At 41.3% G+C, this 13342-nt stretch overlaps 1 protein-coding gene across 1 annotated transcript in view; it reads right to left on the minus strand.

Moving 5' to 3' along the window:
* The window catches only part of TSPEAR (thrombospondin type laminin G domain and EAR repeats), a 184613-nt gene that overhangs the window by 125411 nt on the left and 45860 nt on the right, over window positions 1-13342 (minus strand). Inside the window, exon 3 of the mRNA XM_040357413.1 lies at window positions 8891-9129. Coding sequence (XP_040213347.1) covers window positions 8891-9129 — 239 coding nt within the window. The remainder of the gene's footprint in view (window positions 1-8890; window positions 9130-13342) is intronic.

Consider the following 13342-nt stretch of genomic DNA (forward strand, 5'->3'; position numbering starts at 1 on the left):
TACGAAAGGACCCATGCTTATGAAGCGTGTATGAAGTCCAACCAAAGTAAAAATATTCTGGGTTAAAAGTTTTTGCAGATCACAAACTGGCATGGTAAGTTTTATCCCAGGATATTTTTACTTTTGTTGGACTTGAGGACTCATTCAATAAATACCATGGTTTTACACTATGTGGCGATCTCTCTCTTCCTTTATATCACTTGCATGAAAGAACAAGGAAAAGGAAAAACCAGCAAGGCTGATTTCAATGCCATCTTCATCTGCTTTTCATGGATGGATCCTTAATGGGGTGTGTGTGAATCCATGCTTTGTTAGGCTCCTATAACGTGGAGTCTATCTATCCAGTAAGGGCTAGACATGTGCATTCATTTTCGTCCGAATGCATTTTCATCCAAATTTCGGGTATTTTCGTTATCATTTTAACAAACTAAAACGAACGCGCAGAATCCGAAATCCAAAAGATCCTACAAAATAATGCTTTATTTTCGTTGCTACAACAGTTCGATATAGATAGGAGATTCGACATGATGCTGACAATAACAATCTGTGTCTATCGAACCTGCAGTCGAATGTGATGAAGAAGCTTTGTGCTTTGAAACGCTTCAGCCGGCAGTGACCCTCTTCACTTCCTCCATGACCATTTGGAGTGTGGTTCGGGTTCTACATGCTGCAGGCATTTATGGAATGACTTTCTTACTGCAAACCTTTCTACCACAATTGTGAGTAGGTTTTTTACATTGTATTTTAATAAAAGTTGTCAACACAGTAATACACTAGGCTGGTCCGCATTTGCTGTTTTTTTCTTGTCTGTTACTAGGATACCCCCATCCATGAAGGGCAGCATGGCCAGTGTTATCGTTATCGCTATTGACTTTTGATTGTTTGACAATCCACTCATTTGTTTTCTGTTATCAAAAGCCACTATGCATAGCCTGAGCTCCTCCACAGTGAGTACTCTGCATAACAGGTACACAAAGTAGCACTTTGTCTATTCACACATGGCAATAACCTGTTGGTTGCTTCTCATGTTTTCTTTACTATTGTGCCATTATGCCAACCCCCTCAAAAGACCAGCATTTCCAGCGAAGGTAGAGTAGTCACCTGTGGATGTCTACTGGAGCCAGCCATGGCCTGTTGAGATATGGGATATCCTTTTATATTTCTATGTGCTCGTCACTAGACTCTGGACCTTGAAATTGGCAGCAGGCCGAGTGTCTGAAACGATCTGCAAGGCAGCTACGTGTGCACCAAAATATTCATATTCATGGCTTAATGACAATTGAGTTTGGTAGAGGCATCCTGGCTTCTGTTATTTTTTTTAGTCAGAATTGAGGAGTGTGTAGCATTATCCCTCCCCTGTTTTGTCTAGTTAGTTCCCAGCTGTGCTGACATGGAGCCGTCAGGAAAACAGAAAATTGAATTCAAATACTTACCGTAATTTTCCTTTCCTGACAAGCTCCATGGCAGCACAGATCCCACCCAGCTTGGTAGGACTAGTTACAGAACGCAGAGGCTGTAGGTGGGCTCAAATTGATATGCATTAAGTCCTGGAGGCATGGGGGGCGGAGCCTATAGCTAGCTGTGCTGCCATGGAGCTTGTCGGAAAAGGAAAATTACGGTAAGTATTTGAATTCAACACTCCGTTTTCAACACCATAAAAAATATATATGTATATTAGCTAAGAAAACCTTTTCATTTCTGGAGGTGAAAACTTTAATATATTGCTTTAATCTTCTGTTAGTATTAAGCACTATGCAAGCTTTCATCATAAAACCAGGAAAGGATATTTTTATACAACCAGATTTTTAATTAAGCCATCCTTTAGATTGGACACACTTCAGAACACTACTCATAATATATGAAGATTTATTGGGGCCATTACAAGGTCACATTTCACTTTGCAGCTTCCAAATTCTATGTATTTTGATAAAGGCATTGTATAGTGGTATGTGATTTGTCAGAACTAAAAAATACACTTCAAGGAACCTTTTTTAAGTCAGGCATGAAATATAGCATGTTAACAATTTATATTCTGTTTCTGAACTAGCAGATAGAGCTTTAGGCATTTTATACTTTACAGTCTCTCAGTTCTTGTTTTTTTTTTTTAATTTAAAGCAAAAAGGTTATTGCTAACAGAACTCTACACCCTAAGCTAAAATGTATACATGTAAATGAATGAACTATCTGCAGAGAGTCATTCATTAAAAGACTGCTCAGTCTGAAGTTTGAATCAGACAAATAGCACAGCAGGCATGGCTTGCTTCAAAGCACTATCTCTTTGGCTAACCCATAGTGCTCTAGCATTTCTTTATGTATCAAAGCACACCTGTTCTTTGCCCATGCAGGGCAGAGCAAAAGGTTTATTTTAAAGCTCTTCCCCCTCTCCCAGTAGCACATACTTGCTTTTCCTTCACATTCCCACATCTTTGTTCAGCCATTGTAAGAGAGAAAAATAAGTCCTGTCAAAGCTGCAGTTGGAGCTAACACAAAGCTGGGGACTTTATGCTCCCATGTGAGAGCATTTGGTCAATCTCCAACCACCAGCACTGTCACAGAGGTAGCAGTGGAAGCCGTTGGCTCCTGCTGCTGTCAATCAAATCCTTTGATCAGACAGTGGGGGTGCAGGGCTGAGCTGTGCTGTGTGTATCTATAGACACATACAGCCTGGCTCTGAAATTGAGCCATCGGGCCTGCTACCATAAGAAGCGGCTTCCTATAGTGGCACACTGAGAAGAGGAAGAGCCAAAAGTGCCAGTGGGGGACCCAGGAGAGGAGGTTTGGGGCTGCTCTGTGCAAAACCATTGCACAGAGCAGGTAAGTATAACATGTTTGTTATTTTAATTTAAAAAATGTAAAGCTTTAAAGTAAAATTGTTACCTTGAATGTTAATTTGTAAAACAAAACACTCTTACATATTCATAGTAAACTTTTGCCTACAAAACAGGTATTCTTAGTTCATATATATATTGCAATACGTGTTCATGATGGCCAACTGCATGAAAGTAATGCCTGACTGGTTAGTCCTCACCTAAATTGCCAAATTTATACTTGCTAATAGCTTTCTCTTAAGAGTGTGAACATATAGGGGTTTATTTACTAAAGGCAAATAGCCTGTGGCTTTAGCAAAGCGCAGTTGGTAAATTAGGTAAAGCTTCATTTGGCACTAAAAAAAACAATCACATGCACACCAAAAAAACAGCATTTTTGCTTACATGTGATTGGATTGCAGAGCTTTGGCCCGTTTACTAAGCTCTGGAGCAACTGTTCTTGCAGTGTGCAAAGTGCTACAGTCTATTTGCCTTTAGGAAATCAACCCCTTAGTACCAATGTAGGACAGACAGACACAGCTGGGGGTAGCAAGGTAGATTAGGGAACAACCAAAGAGCATGTTGGGTGGGAGGGGGGGGGGGGGGGGGCGGTTGTCAGCTTGAGCATGTATTGCAACATATGAGAATTAGAAATCCCTGTTGTTTAGGCAAAAGTTTTCTATGAATATATAGGGGTTAACATGGGGTTACACCTCTTTAGTATCTGATGCATCATTTATATGGAGGTCATTTAGGACCTGAGCACAGACATATATCCATTTCTACTGCATTGGGCAGGTCAAGGATTAAAGGGGCAAGGATACCTAAAGTTGTTTGATTATTCGTTAATAGGAGCAATAAATTATGCTCTCTGCACTGTAACATAAGTGCTTAAGTAGAACTAAAGGCAAAACTTGTTTTACATTTTTAATAGGCATGTACAGCAGCGCAGCCAGTGTTGCCAACCGTCCGTAAAAGCTGGCACTTTTTCCCCCGTCCGTAAATGTCTGTAGTTGCGGGAATGTGCCAGTAAAAATAGCCGAGATCGGTTTGGCTTGGAACTGCGCATCCTGTAACTAACCAGGAGGTCGGAGGAGCACAGCACTAGAGCAAGAGTCAGGAATCGGAGGCTGAGCAGCACGTGGCGGAATGGAGGAGCCTGCTGCATCCAGGCAATACAAAGTTCACAGGGGAGTCGGGGACGGACAGAGTGACAGACAGCCCAGCCGACAGTGACATCAGGTGATGGTGGCAGAAGGGGATCCGATGGAGGCAGAGGGTGATGGTGGCACCGCAGAAGGGGACGATGGAGGCAGGAGGTTAATGGAGGCAAGGGGAGATTGGAGGCAGGGGGAGATTGTGGCACCGCAGAGGGGGGTGAAGCCAGGGGGTGTTGGTGGCAGATGGGGATTGAGGCAGGGGGTGAAGTGACTAAATAATTTGCCCTTATTATATCGAAAATAACAAAAATATGTTTTTTTACCTTAATATCTACCTTAAATCACATTGCTATTTGCCTGGCGTACTTGTTTGTAGCCTAAATACTGAAATTTGCACCTAAAAATGTAATTTAGTAACTTTTGTGAAATGCCAGTAAAAACGTGGCTGCGCCAGAAAATTTCAATCTGGTAGGTTGGCAACACTGAGCGCAGCGCATCGCGCTGCTGCACAGTGACAAGAATGAAGAGTATTTTTTTTACAATTCAAATAAAATATGTACAAAAAAAAAAGAGAGTTGTATGTGATGTGCTTAATCACCACACTGCCACAGTCAGGAACGGACAGCTGTCGGAGAGGTAAAATCGCTTCAGAAGCTGTCTGTTCCTGAGTGATCTGGCCCTCAATATTGGACAAATAAAGTTTATAATGATGGCACTTCATTTCTCTATAACTATTTCTGTCTTTGGACTTCCAAAACTGAGTAGTCTTCCGTTTTCTCCTTCCCAAGAAAAATGGTGGCGCTGCCATGAGCAGCAAACTGAATAGTTATTTTATTAGAACTAATGAAATTCAAAAAAATGTCAACTATTCCCAATAAACAGAAAATTATCTTTAGATGATGCCATCTAATTAATCTTCAACTTCTGACCCACTTCTAATAAACAAATAGTCCTTGCACATAGATAATTAGTACATTTGCAAAAATGGGTGAACATTTAGCACCTATGGCAATTTCTGTAAACTGCAAAACGATGTCGGATTTATATTAAGATAAATTGAACACAGTTAGTTATCTACAAATTACTGCGTCATGGTGCTTAGATCCCAGTTACATTACTTTCATCTCTGCTGTCTTTATCCCTAAAACATTTCACTATTTGCTGTGAATAAATATTCACATATTCACTAATACACCTAACAAGGCATCCAGTCCCTGAAATATTTATCATCCTAGGGATGGGTAATTGGATTTTTAATACTTTCAGCAAATAGTATATGGCAAAGATTTTACATTTACAAACTTCAATTACCACTATATTTGTGCAGTATCTTAGTCTCATTTTAATTCTATAATTAATATTTTCATATTCTCAAATCAGATGTTCATAGGATTAGCAGAAAGTTTCTGACAGACGGTGGCACCCTCCGCCAACCAATTTAGCTCTTATTATTTAGACATCCTTCTATATTATAATATCTATATAAAAGGGGGTAACATTGGTTGGTGGAGGTTGACTTAGTGACTAGCACTTCTGCCTCGCAGGTTTAGATCCCGGCTAGGATGCTATCCGTATGGAATTTGCATGTTTTCCCTGTATTTGAGTGGGCTTTACTCCAGGTAATCCATTTTTTTTTCCCATACTCCAAAGACATGCTGTCAGGATAATTGGCTCCTCTCTAAATTGGCCCCAGTATGTTTGTGATGCATGTGTGATAGGAACCTTAGATTGTAAGCTCCTTGAGGGTAGGGTCTGATGTGAATGTGGACTGTGATATAATTAATTTTTTTTTTTATTCCATTTATATTCATCTCATTTATTGCTATTTAATTGTATTTTACATCAGTCTGTGCTTATACCTTCCCTTGTTATGCTCATTTAGACTATAAAGTGATATTACCAATTTACCTACTGTGCGCTGCATTTTTTGTTTGTCTGATGTGAATGTATAATATGTGAAGTGCTGAGTAAATTGTCAGTGCTGTATAAATGCCTATAATAAATGAATAAATCTACCTTTAATCAGCAGCTTAAAGTGCACTCAGTATCATAATAGTGTATGGATGCTAAGTCCTATGTTGTGCCTTGTACACGCGATTGGAATTTCCGTCGGGATAAACTCTGATGGATTTTTCAGACGGAATTCCGTTCAAGCTGTCTTGCATACACACTGTCACACCAAATTCCGACCGTCAAGAACGCGGTGAAGTACAACACTATGACGAGCCAAGAAAAATTAAGTTCAATGCTTCCGAGCATGCGTTGACTTGATTCTGAGCATGTGTGTTTTTTTATCCGTCGAAGTTCCATACAGACAAACTGAATTTCCGTCGTAAAAAAAGAGAACATGTTCTCTTCTAAGTCCGTCGGAATTTCCGAAGGAAAAACTCAGATGGGGCACACACGGTTGGAATATCGGATGAAAAAATTCCGTGTACGCAGCATAAGTATAACACTAAGGCCTCGTACACACGACCGAGTTTCTCGGCAAAAAACAGCAAGAAACTTGCTGGGAGATATTTTTTTGCCGAGGAAACCGGTCGTGTGTACATTTTCGTAGAGTAAACTGTCGAGAAACTCGACAAGCCAAAAAGAGAGCAAGTTCTCTATTTCCTCGATGGGAATCGAGAAACTTGCCTTGTCGAGTTCCTCGACAGCCTAACAAGGAACTCGACGAGGAAAACGATGTGTTTCGCCCGTCGAGTTCCTCGGTCGTGTGTACGAGGCTTTACAGGTATTTTGTTTTACTTGTCACAAAGATCACAGTACTCTCCCTAAGGCCCCGTTCACATTGGAGCGGGAGCCGTGGTGGCGGTATAGCGGCGCTAAAAATATCAGCGCTATACCGCCGGGATTGCCGCGGGAATCGGCCGCTAGCGGTGCGGTATTAACCCCCGCTAGCGGCCGATAAAGAGTTAATACCGCCCGCAATGCCGCGGTTTGCCATTGTTTTAAATGGGAAGGAGCGGTATACATGCCGCTTCTCTCACCGCTCCAAAGATGCTGCTGACAGGAGATTTTTTTCTCTCCCGCCAGCGCATCGCCTCAGTGTGAAAGCCCTCGGGCTTTCACATTGAGTCTGCAGTGAAGGAGTTTTTCAGGCGGTATAGCAGCGCTATTTTTAGCGCTGTACTGCCTGAAAAACTCCTCAGTGTGAAAGGGGTCTTACTTAACAATGCTTTTGTTTGCTTTTCTTGCCAAAAGGATGGAGCCACATTTGTTCAGTCACTATCCAGAGTCAGAATCAAATTCCTAAACTGAGATTCTGGCTCAGAAATGACACAATTGAATCATGTAAATCTTGGTGTCTGTGTATTTCTTGACTCCCAAACGTCCACCCCCTGCTGCAACCCCTCACATTGTGACTGACTACAAAATTACAGTGTTGCATTATGATCACTGGGGAGACTGAAAAAATTCATTTTTCCTGCCTACAGGAGACGGGTGACAAAATCTCGTTCTAGGCAAAGTCATTTGTCCGGAGCTTAAAAACTGCTTTTTAAAAGGTAGATTTTAAATCAATAGGGATTTTCTGATATGGGTTATTTCTATGTTATACCTTCCTGCATCTTTCATAAACTTTTGAATTTTTACACCAAACATCTCATGTATGTTACTCTTTATCCTTCTTACAAAGCAAAATAAACAGAAAAGGTAAAGCTTTTAAAAAAACATGCTGCTGTATATTGTGGCATGTCAAGTATGTATTCATGCAAACTTGGAAACCTGCTAAAAGGTCTGCTTCAAAAATTACTCATTCCGCCTAATTTTTGCAAAAATACTCGTCAAATTAGCAGCACAATATTACATAATCCAGGATCTATCTATCTATCTATCTATCTATCTATCTATCTATCTATCTATCTATCTATCTATCTATCTATCTATCTATCTATCTATCTATCTATCTATGTATATATATACTGTATATATACATACACACACACACAGTATCTCACAGAATTAAGTACACCCCTCTCATTTTTGTAAATATTTTATTGTATCTTTTCATGTGACAACACTGAAGAGATGACACCTTGTTACAGTGAAAAGTAGTGACTGTACAGCTTGTATAACAGTGTAAATTTGCTGTCCCCTGAAAATAACTCAACACACAGCCATTAGGCCCCTTTCACACTGGGGCGGGAGGCACGGTGGCGGTATAGCGCCGCTAAAATAGCGCCACTATACCATCGGAATTGCCGAGGGATTCGGCCGCTAGCGGTGCGGTATTAACCTCTGCTAGCAGCCGATAAAGGCTTAATACTGCCCGCAATGCGCCTCTACAGAGGCGCATTGCGGGTGGTATTACCGCGGTTTTCCATTGTTTTAAATGGGAAGGAGTGGTGAAGGAGCGGTATACATACATGTAGCTGCTGACTTTTAATAAGCACACTTACCTGTCCAGGGTGCCCGCGATGTCAGCCCCTCCGAGGCCAATCCGTCCATCGGATCAGGTGTCTGCGCAGCCATTCGTACTAAGGGAAACAGGCAGTGGAGCCTTGTACATGTGAATGGCCGACTGTCTTCTGGGACACACACAGGTCCCAGAAGACAGCATGTCCGATTCCCCAGAAGACAACGTGAGGAGGAGAAGAATGAAGACTATCGCAAAATAGGAAGTGGCAGATTAGGACGATCTGCATAGCAACAGCCATTTCTGGTAAGTCTAAAAAAAAAAAAAAATTTTTAGGTGGCCCTCTGCTTTAACAACCAGAGTTCTCAGCAATCTGTGATGCGGTGTCCATTTACCTGGGGTGATCGTTATGTTTATTTTATTGCCTACAGAATGCCAGATGATTGATTTAAACACATTTGTTGTCATCATACTGTATTATATATTGTTATGCCTTAATATAATCATTATAAAGTAGCAGTCAAACACTTTTTAGAGCATACATGGTAATACAACACTTAACTTACATTTCTGTTGGTATATTGCAATCAGTGGTAAGGGTGATAGAAGTTCCAGACACAGCTAAGACCAATGTGTGCCACCGATCATCAGCCAATGAGATGCTTCGAAAAGTAACTTTGGTTTGCCATTCATCAGAGCGTTCTGTATTCCTGAACAGGAAATGTAGCTTATTTTCAGAGTACCTCAGGCCAAGAAGAACATGTCTGCTGTCTTCAGTGATCATGGTGAACAAGTATTCATTTTTCTGTTACAAAACACAATCTGAAATTAGGAACTTGTAAATATACACAACCCTTTCTGCTTCTGTCTTTAACCACCTCAGCTCCAGAAGATTTTACCCTCTGAATGACCAGACACTCAATTGTCTCACAATCCAGCAGTGTACTCACCCCAGCTGTTTTCTCCTTGTGCCCTCCCTCAGCAGCGCCAGCATCTTCACTATGGGCATCTAGCTGTGATGGCTTGCGGCTTCACAGCCAAGTGCCCACAGCACATGCGCGAGTGGGGCGCTGAGCTCTGTGACTGGTCCTAACGTTTTCTGAGACCTGTCACATGTCCCAGAAGACTTCAGGAGGGAGAGAAAAAGGAGAACTTCCACTCCCAATCACGTCAGGGTTTTGGAGCAGAAATGGGAGCAGGTACCTGTCAGAATTGGGTCCTCGCTCCCCCTCCTCCCCAAAAGCTCCATTTCACAAACAGGAGCGGTGGAGCAGGACTTAAAGTCGAAGTTCCCCTTTTGGGTGGAGCTCCGCTTTAACTGACAATTGCGCGCCATGCAATGCTGCACCCATCTTTTCTGAGGGCAAAAGTACAGTAGGTAAAGGATACTAAGTGCCCAGAGGCGATTCAGTTTGCATGTGTTGCGCTATATAAGTTTCTCACTCACCCAAAAAAAATGATATATTTTGTTTACACAAATAGAGCTTTCTTTTGGTGGTATTTGATCACCTTTGGGTTTTATATATATATATAACCACTTAAGGACCGGACCAATATGCAGCTAAATGACCGAAGGGGTTTTTACAATTCGGCACTGCGTCGCTTTAACAGACAATTGCGCGGTCGTGCGACGTGGCTCCCAAACAAAATTGGCGTCCTTTTTTCCCCACAAATAGAGCTTTCTTTTGGTGGTATTTGATCACCTCTGCGTGTTTTTTTTTGCGCTATAAACAAAAATAGATCGACAATTTTGAAAAAAATTCAATATTTTTTACTTTTTGCTATAATAAATATCCCCCAAAAACATATCTAAATTTTTTTTTTCCTCAGTTTAGGCCGATACGTATTTGTTTACCTATTTTTGGTAAAAAAAATTGCAATAAGCGTTTATCGATTGGTTTGCGCAGAATTTATAGCGTTTACAAAATAGGGGATAGTTTTATTGCATTTTTATTAATTTTCTTTTTTTACTAATAATGGCGGCGTTAAGCAATTTTTTTCATGACTGCGACATTATGGCGGAAACTTCGGACAATTTTGACACATTTTTGGGACCATTGTCATTTTCACAGCAAAAAATGCATTTAAATTGCATTGTTTATTGTGAAAATGACAGTTGCAGTTTGGGAGTTAACCACAGGGGGCGCTGTAGGAGTTAGTGTTCACTTTGTGTGTGTTTACAACTGTAGGGGGGTGTGGCTGTAGGACTGACGTCATCGATCGAGTCTCCCTTATATAAGGGATCACTCTATCGATACGCCGCCACAGTGAAGCACGGGGAAGCCATGTTTACATACGGCTCTCCCCGTTCTTCAGCTCCGGGGAGCGATCGCGACGGAGCGGCTATATACGAATAGCCGCGCCATCGTCCCGGATCGCTACCCGAGGGGATCAGACCACCGCATGTAGCGGGGGGGTCCCGATCGGACCCCCGACCCACGTCTAGGCAGGCACGTACAGGTACGTTGATGTGCCTGTCCGTGCCATTCTGCCGACGTATATGTACATGAGGCGGTCGGGAAGTGGTTAAATATATATATATATATATATATATATATATATACAGTAAAACCTTGGACTGCGAGCATAATTCGTTCCAGAAACATGCTTGTAATCCAAAGCACTTGTATATCAAACCAAATTTCCCCATAAGAAATAATGGAAACTCAAATGATTTGTTCCACAACCATTTATTCATAGGTCATTCCGTTTATAGTCCATATAAAAACATAATAACAATGTGACAATAAAATGTCCATCCACAAATGGAAGCCCCCACAAGAGGACTAGAAGCAAAATCCAGCAGCACCTACAGAGTATAAAAGAGAAGAGAGTGTAAGTGTAGCAATAAGTTGCTTAATGTTGTGCCTCCATTAAATGTAACCATATTGCTACACTTAGAGGCGCCTCTCTTCTCTTTTATACTCTGTTGTGATATGACGCTACTCTTAGATCAAGACATCGCTTGTATATCAAGTCAAAATGTATTTAAAAATGTTGCTTGTCTTGCAAAATGCCCTCAAACCAAGTTACTCTTGGTTTTACTGTATACATATATATCACTACATACATACATACATACATACATATATATAAAAGATCCACAATTTTGACAAAAAAAAACACTTTGTTTCTGCTACAAAACATATCACATAAGAAAAATTAAAAATATTAATCTCTGAATAAATTTTGGCCAAAATGTATTCTGCTACATGTCTTTGGTGACAAAAAATCACAACAAGTGTATATTGATTGTTTTTTTTTTTTTGTATATACTAGTAATTGCGGTGATCAGCAACTTATAGCGGGACGGCTGGGAATCTGACACTTAGCCTGGGTCCACACTACTGCAATGTGATGTACTACGAACTTGATCTGTTCTTTATTTGTCCTGCGTGAGGTGCGAATTTGCCTTGCGTTTTGAGGTGGACAGGTGCGAATTTATCACGATATTAACGCAATTTTACCGCAAATTAAAGGAGGCAGACAGTGAACAATTTGCAGAGATGTGAGCTGTGTGCTGCGAGTTTACTGCAAATTCAATTGAAGCCTATGAAGACAAAATTCGCACTGCACCATAGGAATTTACATCACACCTCCAGTCAACACGCACAGGACCCTTTTTTTTTTCTCGCACCAAATTCGCAACGCATAGATGTGAACCAAAGCCATGGAATACTATGCTTTTTACATTTACAATCTGTGTGTTCCTAAAAGCATCAAACTTGCTGTAAATTCACATGAGTGTGAACCCAGGCTAACTGACACTTGTCAGAAATAAATAGCTGCCACTGACATCACCAGTGACATTATTACAGTGATCAGTGCTAATAATATGCATTGTCACTGAACTAATGACACTGGGCAGAAAGTGGTTAACATCTAGGGCGATGAAGGGGTTAAATATGTGCATAGCAAGTGTTTATGTGTGTACTGCGTAGAGCTTTTACTGGGGATCTAGTTGTTTTGCTTAGCAGGGAATGAAAAAACAACTGAATCCCCTATCACTGAATACAGCTCTGTGTTGATTACACGCACAGAGCTGTGTTCCGTGAAGCTGAGAGCTAAAAAGGCAGTTGCCGGTGGTCAATCACTGGCCGGGACTCGGTGATTGGCATGTGCTGGGATTAAGCACAGCGCAGCCAGATGGGTGCGCGCCCCCTACCCGAAAACTTGAAATCATGTATATATACATGATTCTGCGCAGGTGGCCCACACTCAGGGGTCAAGTCCTGGGGAAAAAAGTATGGGAACTCCCACACAAGATCCACTCCCCCACCAAAAAAAAAAAAAATACGCTCATATGCATAATTACTAAACCGCATGTTTTTTTTTCTTTCGATCCACTGTACCTTAGTAATCCTTTAAGCAAGTTCTTTATAAATCCCGCGATAACTCGCGGCAGACCTCCGCAATGTCTCCTGGGAACAATGACAAAAGCTCCCAGGAGACATTGCGACATCGAGGAAGTGACGGAATACCCGCACACTACCTGATGAATCCATGTACAGGAAGCGGCCAGTAACATAAAGGATTACTAAGGTTCGCCTGCCCCTGACAGTGACTCGAGCTGGGCATCGCCGCTTAGTGAAGGATTGGCTTGGGCGGCTCGGCTGCTCTAGTCCTGCAAAGGGAACTGAGTTCCACGGACTTGAGCCCTGCCCACACTGTAGTAGTAAATGTACAGTGCATGGTCGGCATTTGGTAAATGTTTACTGTATGTTTTCATATATCTAAGGATCAAGAATGTTAACATGTTACTGGTTATGACTATACAGCATACAGTGGCTACCAATTCGAAAACAGTTCATCTTTACCGTACAGCATGCAGTGCCATCCAAAAAGAATACAGTTCACCTTTACTATACAGCATGTAGTGGCAACCAATGAGAAAACAGTTCAACATTACAGACTTGTGTTATCAATTTAAATTCCCATTATACATTAGGTATGAAGTAAAACATAATATTCAACAAAAGTGAGGGGTCTCTATAAGATGAACTCTCCTCGCTCCCAGC

This window comes from Rana temporaria, chromosome 6 (genome assembly GCF_905171775.1).
Source record: "Rana temporaria chromosome 6, aRanTem1.1, whole genome shotgun sequence".
In the NCBI taxonomy this organism is placed as follows: Eukaryota; Metazoa; Chordata; class Amphibia; order Anura; family Ranidae; genus Rana; species Rana temporaria.